This window comes from Mobula birostris, chromosome 9, assembly GCF_030028105.1.
Source record: "Mobula birostris isolate sMobBir1 chromosome 9, sMobBir1.hap1, whole genome shotgun sequence".
In the NCBI taxonomy this organism is placed as follows: Eukaryota; Metazoa; Chordata; class Chondrichthyes; order Myliobatiformes; family Myliobatidae; genus Mobula; species Mobula birostris.
The window spans coordinates 52080697-52097714 of record NC_092378.1 but is presented as its reverse complement, the minus strand read 5'-3'; the positions used below and the strand labels follow the sequence as shown (position 1 = coordinate 52097714).

Below are 17018 nucleotides of genomic sequence, written 5' to 3'. Positions count from 1 at the left end.
TGGAAGACCCTAACCAGGAAAAAGATTAAAGTCTGTCACCAGCCTTGTGGCCCAAAAGGCCGGTGCTTATGCCGGTTTCCAGGATCAACCCGTATAAAGCTGAGGGGCCTGATAACATGCCTGGTCGGTTGCTGAGGGAGTGTACAGACCAGTTAACAGAGGTTCCAACAGGCATCATCAACAGTCTACTGTCCCCACCTGCTTCAAGGTGGCCACCACCATCTCAGTGCCCAAGAGGGCAACAAGAAGGTAGCCTGCTTCAACGAATACCATCCAGTGGCACTGACCGCAACAATAATGAAGAACTTTGAGTGGCTGGTTACTGATCACATTAAATCCAATCTTCTTTTTGCATTGCAACACACACAGAATGCAGGAGCCTGCCGAAGGGGGTCGGCCCGAAACTTCGACTGTACTTTTTCCCATAGATGCTGCTTGATCTGCTGAGTTCCTCCAGCACTTTTTGTGTGTGTGTGTTGCTTGGATTTCCAGCATCTGCAGATTCTCTCTTGTTCCTGCTGCACTGGACCTTTTCCAGCTCGTTTATCACATCACTTCTATAGGTGTACTGATATAGGTGTACATGGCCACCGCATTACTCTCTGTCCTGTCCCTCTCACCTCAGTTGTAAATGGCCAACTCCAGGTCCATGAGACTGTGTTGGCCACTCCCAGACCCTGCTAAGAGGGGGAACATCTACCCTATCAATTCTCCTCCAACAAGACTCCAATCATACTTACTTGTAGAGAGGATAGACCCAGTCTCCTCATCTTGCATGCAAAAAAACATAGTGAAACTTCTGTGTGATGTCTGACAGGCAGACCACTCCCTAAGTCTGGAGACTCAGCTGTATGTGTTACCACTGTCTCTATCGCCCCCTTTACTATGAATCCTAGCGTTCTGTTGGCCTTTGCTGTACCTCTGTGCGACACTTCTGGGTCACACACGCGCAGCCAGATCTCCCTGTATACCAATGGTTGGGAGATACGAAAGCACAGAGGAAGCGGGTAGTGTTGATGGGGGGGGGTGGCGTGGTGGAATTAGTGGAACCCACTGCAATGAGCTACGCAGGAGAAATACTGTGCTATGTGTTTGAAAGTGTACCTAATACCCTTTGTTTTCCTTCCGGCAGGTGAAATAGACAGGTGTACGCCAATCAAGTATCACTACTCCTCAGCAATCCTTCCGAAAAACCTTTCATACAACATCACAAAAACCATCCGGCAAGACGAGTGGCACTCTCTGCGTAAGTCTGTGACTCTTGTGCTTATCTTGTTCCCACAGGCTGAGATTTGTCTGTATTTGATGGGATTTCTGTGGCTTGTTTGGAGAAGATTCAGAATTGTTTAAAGTTATTTACTGTGCACAGGTGTAAAGGAGAACGGAACAATTGCTACTCCAGATCTGATACAGCACAAAAAAGATAAAGAACATGTTAATAATAAGCATAAAATAAATATAAATACATAAGATAGATTCTGTACATAGATTGATTGTATGTCCATAGGGTGACTGGCGGGAAATAATAAAGTTGTGATGGAGTTCGTAGGTGGAGGTGTGACTGTTTGGGGAAGGTAACTGTTTTTGAGTCTGGTGGTCCTGGCATGGATGCTATGTAGCCTCCTCCCTGATGGGAGTGGGACAAACAGTCCATGAGCAGGGTGTGTGGGATCCTTCATGGTGTTACTGGCCCTTTTCTGTATACGTGTCCTTGATGGCAGGTAGGCTGGTGCCAGTGATATACTGGGCAGTTTCGATTACCTGTTGTGGAGATAGGGCCTTCTTCGCAGGCAGTCTCTCCGGATTGAGGGTGACTCTGGTCCTGTGTGTCCTGAGCTGCAGACCTTTCCACAGGTGGGGCAGGGGGCGTCCGATGAGGGAGGTGTGTGAGGTGGCAATGCTCACACAGAACCTCTGTGTGCTCCTGGTAGCTGATCCTCAGTACGATCCGGAATGTCTCTTTCCTGCTTTCAGTAATCATGGGGCACGGATTCCCAGGAGTCAGCGGGAGCGTTGTGTTTCCTCAAGAGGATTTTGAGCACATCTTTGAACCTTCTCCTCCCTCTGCCTGGTAATCTCTTCCCCTAAGAGAGGTCAGAATGTGGGACTTTTTCAGGAGTCTGGTGTTGGACATGATCTACCCAGCTGTCTGTAACTGTTGGCCTCAGTACTGGGGACGTAGCCTTGGAGAGGACACCAATGTTGGTTCACTTACCCTGCCAGTACATTCAGAGAACTGAAATGATTTGAGACATCTTTCTTTCTCTTTGAGGTCCCTGCTTTATGTAGGTTATGACTCCAAAGTATTCAGGAGGACACAGATCTCTGCTGCTCGGTAGAGCAAGTGCTTTGTGTTGGATTTGAGATCTTGCACGCCCTAGCCCTCAGATGTCTGAAGTCACTGGAGAATTTCATCTCCAGTATCTGCCTCGGCCAGGAAGTCAAAGTGAATTCATTGTCAAAATAATAAGCAATAATAAAACCATAACAAACAAATACTAACAACCAATGTACAAAAGACAAACTGTACAAATAAAAAAAAATCTCAGGTGGCTCCTGACGTGTGGGAGATGGTCCACACGCTTTAGGGTCTTAATGCTCATGAGTGGGTAGGGGTGGAGGAGTGTGATGTATAACCGGGCCAATCTGAAGGAGGACCTTGGTCTTGTGGATTTTGAGTGTAAGGCCAGTCTTCATGAATGCTTTGGTGAATGAGTGAATGCTGACTTGGAACTCAGCATCTGAACATGCGCACAGGCAAGTGCTATCTGCATTCTGTTGGGGTGACCTTGGCTGTGGAAGAGTGACCTCAGCCGAGCCATTTCCTATTAGTCCTGCAGATGTGCTTTATCCCTGTAGGAAGCTTGTTAGAGAGGGAGTGCAATGTTGTAGTGAAAAAGATTGAGTAAAGCTTTGGGGCAATGACATACCACTGACCTTTAGCGTGATTGGCTCTGTTGTGGGCCCACTGATAAGATGCCTTGTCATCTATAGGCTTTGCAAATAACTTGGACAAAATTTGACCCTGAACTACACAAGGAGCTGTGAGGACTGATGAGGAAAAGCTTGTTTTAAGGATCTCTAAAGTCGAAAACAGGCTGCCATTGGGAGAGTGGTTAAAACTGACAGTTACAGAAGAGCAAACATTTAGAAGTAGGGCTACAGGACATTCCAGAGGTGGGACAGTGAGTCTGAGGATTCAAAGCTGAAGTGTAGTTAGTAAAACAGCCAGCTTAGGTCACCAAACATCGGACTTGAGCGCCTGAATTACGGGGAAAGGTGGAACAAGTTATTCTCTGGAGTGCAGGAGAATGAGAGGAGATCTTACAGAGATATATAAAATTATAAGGGGTATGGGGATTTCAGTAGGGATGGCATTATAGTGTGGCGGTTAGCATAGTGCTATTACAGTGCCAGTGACCTCGGTTCAATTCCTGCTGCTGTCTGTAAGGAATTAGTACGTTCTCCCCGTGACTGCGTGGGTTTCCTCCGAGTACTCTGGTTTCCTCTCACTTCCCAAAGATGTACCAGTTGGTAGGTTAATTAGTCTCATGGTTGTAATTGTGTGGACTGGGCTCGCTGGGCCGGAAGGGCCTGTTACCGCTGGGCTCGCTGGGCCGGAAGGGCCTGTTACCGCTGGGCTCGCTGGGCCGGAAGGGCCTGTTACCGCGTTGGCTCGCTGGGCCGGAAGGGCCTGTTGCCACGTGGGCTCGCTGGGCCGGAAGGGCCTGTTACCGCTGGGCTCGCTGGGCCGGAAGGGCCTGTTGCCGCGTGGGCTCGCTGGGCTGGAAGGGGCTGTAGCCGCGTGGGCTCGCTGGGCCGGAAGGGCCTGTAACCACGTGGGTTCGCCAAGTTAATTAAAATGGTTGAGGTGAAGGCATTCAAGCCTTTTCCCCTGAGGCTGGGTGACACTAAAACTAGAGGTTATAGGTTTAGGGTAAAAGGTGAAATATTTAAGGAGAAACAGAGGAGGATTTTCTTCACTCGAGTGTGGAATGAACTGCTTGTACAAATGGTGGGTGCATATTTAATTGTAACATATAAGAGAAATTTGGAAAGGTAAATGGTTGAGAGAGATAGTGAGGGCTGTGGTTTTGGTGCAGGTAGATGAGACTGGATAGAAAGCCAGGCCAGCCCAGGCTAGATGAGCTGAAGAGCCTGTTTGTGCTGTAGTGCACTATGACTCCATGAAGGTGTGAGATAGGTGAGACAAGGAACGATAACTCAGATAGACAAGCCCTGCCTGATAATGCCAGACATCCTGGTTCAATCGTGACCTCAGGTTCTCTGTGTATGGAGTCTGCAAGTTCATGTGGCTGTCTGGACTTCTTGTATGTGCTCCAGTTTCCTCGGAGCTCCCAAATACTTGCAGGTTGATTGGCGGCTGTAAATGGGCCCTAGTATGTGGGTGAATAGTAGACTCACAGGGCTGATTGGAAAGTGGCGACGATAAAAGTAAAATTAACGTAGCGTTAGTGTAATGGGTGGATGATGGTGGATAATGGGTTCTATGTTGTATCTCTAGCTTGGTCGGGAAAGCATCAAGGGTAGATATCATGGACAGCTTGAGCAAAGAAGGTGGGCTGGACCAGTTCATTAACGTTGGCTGAGATGGGGTTGAATTGTTTAGAACAGAGGAAGTTGCAAGAGGACAAGAGAAGGAAGGTGGTACAAAGGGTGGAAGCTGAGTGATGGGGTGCAGCAGAGGGGGATAAGGCAAGGGGAAGCAGTGAGACGGGGAAAGGACGTGTTATCACTATGTAGGATTGGGTTGTAGAATTGTTTTTTCCCCTTGTAGCTTAACTTCCCGATGCTTGCTTGTATTTTTATATAATCACCTATATACATGTAATTGTTCAGTGAGTTTTCCAGTAATTACGGTACAGCTCCCTTTGCATTTTTTTGAATACTTCTTAGTTTCAATGGTGATTACACATTACTTGAATCTGACTATTTTATTTGTTAACTGGTATCTCTAGTCTCGTAACCATGACTACATTTAGTCCTCTCTTTTATGTTTCTCTTGACACCTCTCCTCCTCCTCCTTTGCTCTAGTAACACTTAATAAAAAGACTTTAAGCAAAAAGTCTTGTGCCTCATTCTTGACTTCTGATGAACCTTTGGATTGCAAGCATTTGGATCCAACAGCTATCGAAGAATGTAGATTGGGAGAGAGAAAGTGATGGAATTGTGAGGTGAGGGATATTAGTGTTGGAGTGAGAACTCCTAGTCCATCCAAAGGCCTCCTTCAGTCGCCCACCTGTGTCCATTCTGGGTTGTCCCGTGTCAGGCCGAGGTTCACCTACAGTGTGAGGATCGGCCCTCTGTCCTTTCTCAAACTGGTCCTCCACCTCTATCAGAATCACGTTTATTATCATTGGCATGTGATGTGAAATCTGTTAACTCAGTAACAGCAGTTCAATGCAATACATAATATAGAAGAAGAAAATCAATCAATCAATCAATTACAGTAGACGTATATTGAATAGGTTAGAAATCGAGCAAAAAACAGAAATACTGTGTATTAAAAAATGGTAGTTTTCAAGGGTTCAATGCCCATTTAGGAATCAGATGGCAGAGGGGAAGAAGCTGTTCCTGAATCACTGAGTGTGTGCCTTCAGGCTTCTGTACCTCCTACCTGATGGTAACAATGAGAAAAGGGCATGCCCTGGGTGCTGGAGGTCCTTAATAATGGATGCTGCCTTTCTGAGACACCGCTCCTTGAAGATATACTGAGTACTTTGTAGACTAGTACCCAAGATGGAGCCAACTAAATTTACAACCCTCTGCAGCTTCTTTTCGTCCTGCGCAGTAGCCCCCCCCCCCCCGCAAACCCCCATACCAGACAGTGATGCAGTCAGTCAGAATGTTCTCCATGGTACACCTATAGAAGTTTTTGAGTGTATTTGTTGACATACTAAATCTCTTCAAACTCCTAATAAAGAATAGCCGCTGTCTCGCCTTCTTTATAACTGCATTGATATGTTGGGACCAGGTTAGATCCTCTGAGATTTTGACACCCAGAACTTGAAGCCGCTCACTCTCTCCACTTCTGGTCCCTCTCTGAGGATTGGTATGTGTTCCCTCGTCTTACTCTTCCGGAGTCCTGACTAATCAAGTACTTATCAATCTCCACTATAAATATACCCAATGACTTGGCCTCCACAGGCATTCCTGGCAACAAATTCCACAGATTCACCACCATCTGGTTAAAGAAAGTCCTCCTCATCTTGTTCTAAAGGGAGGTCCCTCTATTCTGAGGTTGTGCCCTCTGGTCCTAGACTCTCCCATTGTTCTAAACATCCTCTACACCTCCACTCTGTCTAGGCCATTCGCAATTAGAACCCCCTCCCCCTGCTCATTCTTTAAACTGCAGTCAGCATTCAAAAGAAACCAAGAGGATAGATGTAGACAAGGTGGTGCATGTTGTGTGTATGGACCTTAGCAAGGCCTTTGACAAAGTTCCACATGGTCTGGAAGGTTAGGCTGCACGTGATCCAGGGAGAGCTAGCGAGCTGGATGCAGGATTGATGGTAGGAAGCAGAGGGTGACAGCAGAAGGTTGTTTTTCAGATCAGAAGCCAATGATGAGTGGTGTGCCTCAGGTTGCTGCTAGGCCCGTTGTTGTTTGTCATTTATATTAAAGATTTGGATGGGAATGTTACAAGGCATTGCCACGTGACGCTGAAATAAGTGGTAAGCACAGATATTCTGTAGATGTTGGAAGTCCAAAGTAACATGCACAAAACGCTGGAGGAACCCAGCAGGTCACGAGGCATCGATGGAGAGGAATACCAGTCAACGTTTTAGGCCACGACCCTTCATCAGGACTGAAATAAGTAGTGATATAGACATGAAGAATGTTATCAAAGGTTACAGTGATCATTTGATCAACTGGGCAAAAGTGGGCTGAGAAATGGCCACTGGCTTCAATTCAGCTGAGTGAAAAGTGTTGCATGTTGGGAAATCAAAGCAGGAATTTAACAGCGAATGGTGGGGGCCAGGGAAGTGCTGGTGGACAGAGAGACCTAGTACCACAAGTATATGGTTTCCTGAAAGTGGAATCGCATGTAGATAGGTTGGTGAAGGAGTCATTTGGCATACAAGCCTTCATCAGTCAGGGCACCAAGTTATGATGCAGTTGTACAAGACGTGGGTGAGGTCACACTTGGCATATTGTGTAGAGTTTTGGTCATTCTACCTTAGGAAAGATGTAATTAAGTTGAAATGAGTGGAAGGAAAATTTGATGAGAATGTTGCCAGGACTCGAGGGCCCGAGATCACAGTAAATGGAGGTGCTGGCTCGAAGAGCCAAATGGCCTACTCCTGCACCTATTGTCTATTGAAATATAGGGAGGGTTTGGACAGACTAGGATGTTAATCCTTGAAGGACTGAGGAGTGACTTTATAAGGCTGTATATAATTGTGAGAGGCATAAAGGAAGTGAATACACACACAGTCTTTTCCCCAGAAAATCAAAACCTACAGGGCATGGGTTTAAATTGAAAGGAGAAAGATTTAAAAGGGACCCAAGGGGCAACTTGTTCACACTGAGGATGGTGTCTATATGGACGCTGTCAGAGAAGGTTCCTTAGGCAGGTATAGTAAGAACATTTAAAAGACATTTGGACAGCTCTGTTGATAGGAATAAGAGGGATATGGGCAAAGTGCATGCAAATAGGACTATTTTAGATGAGTATCTTGCTCAGCATAGATGAAATGGGCAGAAAGGCCTGAGACTCTATGATAATCACACTGTGTCTTTGTAGCCAGCCAGCCAGAATTGTTTCAGAAGGTCACTTTTAATAGATGTGTTTTTTATAAATTCCATGCCTCCCAGTGATATTATTGATTGAATTTTTTTTAAATTCGGTAACCAGACCTTGATCCTAAGCAATTCGAGCCAGCAGGAAGCAAACTGACCTGGGTTCCTGAATTTCACCCAGTGTTAGAGTTTAAAGGCCCCACCCTTTGAGTTCTGTCAAAGAGATCCTGAACTGAATTTCACACAACAAGGAACGGTGGCGCAGCAGGTAAAGCTGCTGCCTTGAGGCGCAGAGACCCGGGTTCGATCCTGACCGCTGGTGCTGTCCGTGTGGAGTTTGCAGGCTCTGCATGGATTTCCTGCTGCTGCTGCTCTCAACTTCTTCCCCCCTACCACCCCACATCCCAAAGATATACATATTGGTGGGTTAATTGGCCACTGTGAAATGTCCTGAGTGTGTGGAATAGAATCTTGGGGGAGTTGATAGGAATGTGGGGAGAATGAGAGATAAATGGGTGTTTAATGGCTGACACAGACTTGGTGGGCTGAAGGTCCTATTTATGTGGTGTGTTTGTGTAATGCTGCTAAGGATTTCAAAGAAATCTGCCAGGATTTCACACTCCTGCTGACTAGCTGCAGAAGTACTGAGTCAAGAGGCTCTAGATTTAAGAAACACTTCACCATTAATTCCTGCATTTTCACCTCTGATGCAATCAGATCCAGTGGGAGTCTGATTGTCAGGATCTTGGAATAGCAAGCGTAGACGCTACAGCTGTCAGAAATCTTTCCCGGGGAAAACGGTGCTTAAACAGACACCTTTAGGTTGTTGCCAAGGAAACCAGGCAAGTGGGTAACACACACTGGCATGAAGCAGTGCACTGGGGACGGGGAGGGGTGTGTCGCTGTCACTCAGCAGCCTCACAGCCCCAGAGACCCGGTTCAATTCTGATCTCAGGCACTGTCCGTGGGGAGACTGCATGCTCTAATTCCCTCCCCCATCCTAAAATTATGAAGGTCGGCTTGTTAAGTGGCCTCTAAGTTGCCCCTAGCACGTAGGTGGGAGGCAGAATACTGGGGGAAAATTTTAAAAATGGGATTAAGGTAGGATAAATACAAATGAGTGGTTGATGGTGAGTGCAAACTCGATGGGCTGAAGGGCCTGTTTCCATTTTATCTCTCTCTTTGTCTGTGTCTGTGAATAGCAAGGGCAACTAATCTTAATATGTAACTATTGTAACACCAGTTGTTGTGTGTGTGCTCAATCTCCCCTTTTGTGTTGATGAGAGTGGCAATGTATCTCTTCCTCCTTTAAGATGCAGGAACAAGACGGGGAAAAATTCTCTTTAAACACGTGTTATTACTTGCTTGATAGCACTACTGGTCAGCAGGCAAAGAGTTGAAGACAAGATTTATTGCAAGAGGATTTGAATTACAGAATAAGTACACTCAGTTGCCAATTTATGAGGTACGCCTGTACACCTGCTCATTAATGCAAATATCTAATCAGCCAATCATCCGGCAGCAATTCAACGTGTAAAAGCATGCAGACATGGTCAAGGGGTTCAGTTGTTGTTCAGACCAAATATCAGAATGGGAAGAAATGTGATCTAGGTTACTTTGACCATGGAATGATTGTTGGTGCCAGATGGGGTGGTTTGAGTAACTCAGAATTTACTGATCTCCTGGGGTTTTCATGTATAACAGTCTCTAGAGCTTACATTGAACTGTGTGGAAAACAAAAGAAAACATCCAGTTCTGTGGTGAAAATGCCTTGTTAATGAGAGAGGTCAGAGGAGAATGGCCGGACTAATTCACACTGACAGGATGGTGACAGTAACTCAAATAACCACACATTACAACAGTGGTGTGCAGAAGACCATCTCTGAATGCACAACATGTTGAACCTTGAAGTGGGTGGGCTACGTACACTCAGTGACCATTTCATTAGGTACAAGAAAGTGGAGAGGATGAAAGGGTAAAAAGGTGACCAGAAAGGAGACGCTGTCAAAGAACAAGGTCTTGTTAAAGAGCGTTCAGAGCTAGAATCAGGATCAGTTTTATTATCACTGACATAGTTGTGAAATTTGTTGTTTTGTGGCAGCAGTACAGTGCAAGACATAAAAAAATACTGGAAGTTACAATAACAAATAAATACCTCAATAAAGGAGGTAGTGTTCATGGGTTCATGGACTGTTTAGAAATCTGATGGGTCTTCAGGCTCCAGTATCCCCTCTCTGTTGGTAGTAATGAGAAGAAGGCATGTCCTTGGGCATGAGTGTGATCAGTATTGAGAGTCTCAAGGCCATACATCAGTATGATTGCAGTAAAATATAGTCACACAAAAACAAATTCTCCAAGTCCCTGAGTCCATGAACGTTGCAGCAGTCCACAGTCAAACATAATATAGTTTGTCTTCTGCCAAATGAACACTAGAGGGCAGCACCAATATCATCACCTTTCCCCTGGACTCCCTCAAACAGGTGGCACCACGACCGGAGGCCTAGTCCTCGCTACAACTGAGGCCACACACCACCCCCGCTGTCCGCAGAGCACAAGGCACACATAGCACATACAAGACAGCAGTAAAACACAGTCACACAAGAAAGATAACACAGTCCAAGTCCCTAAGTCCATAAACACCATAGCAGTCTGAAGCCGAACACAACACTGCTTGTCCTCCACCAAGTGAACACTGAGGGCAGTTGTGGGCCTCATCAGTCACCTTAGAACCCATAGAAACTGGAAGTAAGTCCCTATTCACCCCAAGAGACTGTCAAACAAGTTCATAGTATCGAGCAATTTCCAATAAATCTGTGTTCCAGTAAGTGCGAAGTTACGATTGCACTTCTGTTTCAGACTCAGCTTCCTGTTGGATGAAGCTAGTGGTGTAGGTAACAGGTGGTTCTTGTCTCCCTTCTCAAATGTTCATAAAACTTTGGCTCGGCATCACCTAGGCATTGATCTAACTCATTTCACTAGTGGGAGAGTCAGGAACAAGGGGACGTAGCTACAAAATGAATGGGGAGCAATTTAAGTCTGACACATAGAAAAGCCTCTCCTAGTGGCTAGTGATGTTTGGAATTCTCCACCTGAAGAAATTTCCTCCTGGACAATGCTGGAAATCTGAAAGGAAGTAGAAAATTCAGAGAAGACTCTGCAATTGTCAGGAGGGAGAAATCAAGTTAAATTTCGGGTCAGCTCCTTCAGTGGTGTTCCCCGTGGCAAATTCCCTCCATTCACAGCCCCTGCTATCAGAAGAAAGCAATGGCAATGACTTATCATCTAAACTCCCTGAGCTCAGTGGTATGCCAGTATTGTGGTGATTTAGTTGGTAGACCCGCAGCCTCACAGATCCAGAGATCCAGGGTCAGTCCTGATCTCCAGCCGCACCCGTGTGTAGTTTGGACGTTCTCCCTGTGGCAATGTACATTTCCTTGAGGTGTTCCATTTCCTCACAAGGAAACCCATGTGACCAAAGTTCAGAGTAAATTTTTTACCCAAGCACGTATGTCACCCTGCAATTTATTTTCCTGTGGGCATTCACAGTTGCTCTCTCTCTTCAGTTGTCCATCGAAATCCGATGATGATGTCCACTCCTTTAATGGTGAGATCTTTGATGACTATACAGTAGGTATAGTGCATTCACCGTAGGTACATAGAAACACAACAGAATCCACGAAAAACCACACACAAAGATGGATCAAAAGGAGAATGTGCACACTCCACTTAAAGTCAGGATTGGACCTGGGTCTCTGGAGCTGTGTGACAGCATCTATAATAACAGTCTCACTCCATTTCCCACCAGAATACCCAGCAAAGAGAGGCCCTGAGCTCTATGGTGGCTCAATGTATCCTCCACAAATTAACCCTCTTGTGGATGCACCATTGTCTTGGGATATTGAGGTAGGAGAGGGTGACAATGAGGACCTCTCTGGCTGTAACTGCAAGGGCAGATTAGTTGTCCTTTGGTGGAGGGAGGGAGTTGAGCAAGGATGCTGAGCCCATGCACAATTGAGGTAAGACCCAGGCCACATTCAGATAGCTACATGGTAAAGACCTTAGTGGCACACATACTAGGCACTGCCTCACAGAAAGTCCAGCTACCTACCTTGGATAGTAAAGGCATCCGTTAGTCTTGTGAGACCATGGATCTGTGCCTGGAAAGTCTTCACTCTGGGCAAGGTTGTATGGAAGACCAGCAGTTGCCTATGCTGCAAGTCTCCCCTCTCCACGACACCGATGTTGTCCAAGGGAGTGGCATTAGGATTCATACAGCTTGGCACCAGTATCGTCACAGAGCACTGTGTGATTAAGTGCCTTGTTCAAGGACACAACACGCTGCCTTGGCTGGGGCTCGAACTCATGACCTTCAGATCACTAGTCCAATGCCTTAACCACTTGGCCACCTCCCTTGGATAACAGCAGTTTTAAATCTGTCTGATTCTTCCTCCTTACTCTTCCAGCTGTTGTGGGGGTAGGAGCAAAGTGGTCACCCTTGGCCAGAGCCAGGATCAGAGATGTTACTCTGAATTACTAAACTCAGACCTCATCCCATTGCTAATCTCTCCTCACCCCAACTCCACACTGGCTCAGATGGGACACTCTCCCCATCACTGCACAGACGTAGCTCCAGCAACACACCCGAAGGTTGACACCATCCACAGCAGAGAGCAGCCCACCTGCCTGGCATGGCTCCCACCCCTTGGGCATTGTATGCCAGCTGCTAGTTGAACTGGGGCAACTCACATTGACTGCGAGAATCTGGGATTTCATCTACACCCCTTCCAAAAGGCCAGCAGCTGTATGGAGACCTCACCCAGCAGATTGTCCCACGAGTGGCCAAACTCTCTGGAAGGCAATCAACCTATTGGCCTTCTGTCAGAGAGCAGTCTTGTCGGCAGTTAGCAATGAAAAGTTCCAGAGCAGGCAGAAGACTAGAATGGGATGTCCAGGAAGAGGAGGAGGGTTGAACACGGGAAAGGGGTCATCAGTGCAGGCTGGAGAGTCATTGCCGAAGATGTAGGCATGGAGATGGAGGTGGTGGAAGAAGAGCTTGGCTTCCACAGCCGTCTGTGGCAATGAATTCCACAGGTTCACCACCCCAATTAACAACCCCTATCAAGTCATAGAAGCCTCTTCAAATGCCTCAGGAGTTTGGAGCCAGAGATCCTCCTATTGCTGAGGTTAGGCTTTCCTACCATGGTTCTGCCACTAGGTCACCTCACCCTAGTTTGTCAGGGTTTATGTTGAGTAGCATCACCCAACAAAAGGTGGTCAACCACTATAATCTCCCTGTATCTGCACTACTCAGTTTGCCTGCTAATGGGATTTGTGTTGAAAGCATATGCCAACGCGACAAGAGCAAGATCGTAATCAAACTAACACATCCAGTAGAAGAAAGGGTGCTGTTCCACTCCATTACTTAACTTTGGCTTTACAGCCAGGACCAGCAGGGGAGATAGGGGACGGGGTAGAGGCTGGAGTTAGAAAAGACAAAAAGGTTATAACATACAATAGAAAATCTGTAGGTGCTGGGAATCCAAGCAACACACGCAAAATGCTGGAGGAACTCAGCAGGCCAGGCAGCATCTATGGAAAAAAGTACAGTCCATATTTTTGGCCGGACTTTCATCAATAGTTTACTTTCTTCAGCTCGGCCTCACTGGTAGTCACAAGTCCCCCTCTAGCTCACACCATCATGTAGACATGAGATACACAAAAACAGAATGACTATCTGTGTAGAGATTTACTCTTTAGTCTGGTCCCAATTCCAAAGCTTAGATAAGCATCACCAACTCAGCCACCTGAGTGGAATCAACTCTGGTTAAAGTTCCCGTATTTTGAGCACATGCGCCCAAATTGGTGACAATCTTCTAAAAGTTTTCCTTCGGGTGCCATGGTATTTTTGAGCAGAGATTGTCATTGATTAATTAATTAGTAACGATAGTTATGGACTTTATTAAACAAAAAGGCGGAATCATATTGCTTTGTTATGTGCATTTGTTGTTCTGCTTGAAATAAGTGAAGCAATCCGAAGAATCGAGTGGCAGCACTGCATGCTACATATCAACAACATTTTTGTGTGTGCCATCTTGGGCGTGTGGGTCAGAGGTTCGCTACCTGTCCCCTGAGGCACGAGCTGGGTTTCCCTATCTCGGGTGCTGCCTGACCGGCTGAGTGTTTCCAGCGTTTGTTGTCGTTTGCTCATTGTCTCTTTTCCCATGCGTCCATCCCATCAGGTTTCTGTAAAGCATCTCCTCGGCCTCCTTCCTTCCAGGGGCTCCTTTTCCAGCCCTGTGCGGGCTCTTCCTCAACCTCTACCCTGTCGGCTGAAGATCAGTCAGGGAGAGGGGACGCTCGTTAACTCGCCCCTCCTAACTGCGTGCGTGTGTGTGTGTGTGTGTGTGTGTGTGTGTGTGTGTGTCCGTGTCCCCTCGGGAACAGACACCACCCAAATATCACCTCACAGGACCGGATGGAAACAATGAGCAGGGATCCAGTGAGAGGGGCGCCTTCTATCGGCTTAAAATAATGAATTGCCTTATTGACAGACTGAGCTGCAGAATCAGCTCTGTATTGAAAACTGCTTTAAATCTGAATGGCACCCAGCTGCTCTAATATGATAATTCTGCGTTTGAAGAAATCAAGCCTTCTAATAGAGCACCCATTTAATGCGGCCCAAGTAAAATATCCTCTGTCAGCTGGCACTGATAACCTTGTGTACTTGCCTTCTGCGATCACCCAGTTACCCTGCAACTGCCCCCTGGATTGCTGGGATTGCTGGTGTTGGGACGGGAAGCTAACCTCTGTTCATGTGGAAGAACAGCGATGGTTTTCCTTCAGGTGGAGGTTAATGGTACCTTTAGTGGAGGTGTTTGAATTTAGGAAGGGTTCCATTGATTCCGGAGCACCTGGGAGGGAACTCGTGTGGTCACGGGGAATGTACGAACTCTTTAGGGGCAGCAGCGGGAATTGAACCTGGGTTGTTGGCACTATAATAGCATTACGCTACTTGCTACGCTACGGTGCTCTCTCTCCCCCCGCCAAATGGCGGGGTGCAGTTGCTTGGTGGAGACGGAGAAGACTGCGGGTAATTGGGAAAGCCGCCTCTGACAATGCAGCACTCTCTCGACATCACGGCAACATCAGTTGCGATATTTGGATAACTTCTCTGGAATGGGTCTTGAACCTACTACCTTCTCGCGAGGGCAGGCATGCTTGCAACCGTGTCTGCCCCGTTTTCACTTGCTACTGTTTATAGGTCCCCTTCAACCATTCGAGCCGTGAACCAACTCAAACGAATCTCTCCGCTCATGCGGAGGAACAGCGATAGTTAGTGGAGAGGTTTAATAGAAGTGTTCAAATTCAGGAAGGGTCCTGGTGGAGCAATTAACAATAGGTGAGTAACAGACAGGACTTGTGTTTAATGCAGTCGGCAGAGGTCCTGAGGGACGGTGAGGACTTGGTACAGAATGATGGAGTATTATCTAGGCTGACTGTTCTGTAGATTTTGAAAGGGGAAAAATCGATACTTGAAAGGGAGAAACAGCGAGGGAGGTGTAGAGAGTGGGATGAATTGGCAGTTCTTTAAAACAGCTGGAACAAGCCCAGTAAACAGAAGAGCTGCCTTCTGTTCCCCGCGATCCTGTGGTGTTAATCCAGCATCCCCAATGGCGAGGCACTCGTTTGTGAAGTGCAACGGCACCAGTCGCTTCACCGCCTGGCAGGGAGGCTTTGATGCACGGGATCGAAAGAGGCTGCAGAGGATTGTAGGTTCAGCCAGCTCCATCACAAGCACAAGCGTCCCCTCCATCAAGGACATCTTCAAAGGGCTGTGCCTCAAAAACACAGCTTACATAATTAAGGAGCCTCCCCATCTGGGACATGTCCTCTTCTCGTTACTGCCGTCAGGGAGGAGGTACCGGAGCCCGAGGATGCAGTCAACATTTTCCGAGCAGATTCTTCTCCACCATCAGATTTCTAAATAGTCCATGAACACTGCCTCACTATTCCTCTTTTACACTATTTATGTATTTTGTGTAACTCACAGTAATTTTTACATCTTGCACCGTACTGCTGCCTCGGAAGAACAAATATCACGACAGCTTCCAGTGATCATAAACCTGATTTTGATACGTGGCATCTTTCAAGTAGTCCCAAAGTATGGGACGTTTATTTTAGTCATTGTCATGTGGTAGGAAACATGGTTTGTTCAAAGACAAATCACTGTGTTAATGTCCAGATAATCTGCTCTGGAAATATAACTGGCCGATTTTTAACGGCCAGGATGGTTCTTGGAATAATATCTTGGGATCCTCACAAGCGGCTGAGATGTTTATTTTTTATTTGGAAACACAGCATGGTAAGAGACGCTTTTGACCCGGTGAGGCATTGTGACCAATTGACCTTTGGAACGTAGGAAGTATCTGGAGAACCCAGAGAAAACCCATGCGGTCAAACTCCTTACGGACAGTGGCAGAATTGAATCTGGGTCCCTGGTATTACACTAACCGCTACGCTCCCATGCTTGCCACCAATGGCAGGGTACGAACGTGCGGTGGAGGGAGAGAAGGCTGTGTTTAATTGCGAACTCCATCTCTGACAATGGAGCTCTCCCACAACAGCACCCGTCAAGACATTTGAGCAGCTTCTCTGGAATGGCTTATAACCCACTAATTTCTCACACGGCCAAGCCAAGCCCTTGCTACTGTGTCAGCCCCGTTCACTCAAAGACTGTTGACTCTCTTTGCGTACTCATTGTCTCCCATGGGCTGGATCAGACTGAGGCTGGAAAAGGAGCTAAATCAGTGTTTTAAAATTAATTTAATAAATTAGGGACTACAGTAATCTGCTTAAATTATCTAACTGAAACGCATGTAAGATTTAATTTATACAGCAAATTATTATGGATCATTCAATTCATGAATTAACCCGAACAGACGTAAACAATACAATTTAACAACGCCGTGACCACTGTGCACTAAAATCCTTTGATTTGTTCTAATTGTGCTCTTGTAAAAATTGTGTATAATTTGTGCTTAATAAATATATATTTTTATCAATGTTACTTATCGGATGCTACGTGCCTGTGATGTTGCTGCAAGTTTTTCATTGAACCTGTGCAGGCATGTATTTGTGCAGATGACAAAAAATTGAATTTGACTTGGTTCCCAGGCAGGGGTCCGTCAGCCCTGTCGTTTCTACCTGTGGGAATCCACTGTGGGAGGTGGGCTGGGAATGTGTGGGGCAAGTGA

The 17018-nt window shown here is 46.4% G+C and overlaps 1 protein-coding gene across 1 annotated transcript in view; it reads left to right on the top strand.

Annotated features, from left to right (window-relative positions):
* tmem178bb (transmembrane protein 178Bb) overlaps positions 1-17018 on the top strand; it is a 387449-nt gene that overhangs the window by 95299 nt on the left and 275132 nt on the right. Inside the window, exon 2 of the mRNA XM_072269423.1 lies at positions 1133-1246. Coding sequence (XP_072125524.1) covers positions 1133-1246 — 114 coding nt within the window. The remainder of the gene's footprint in view (positions 1-1132; positions 1247-17018) is intronic.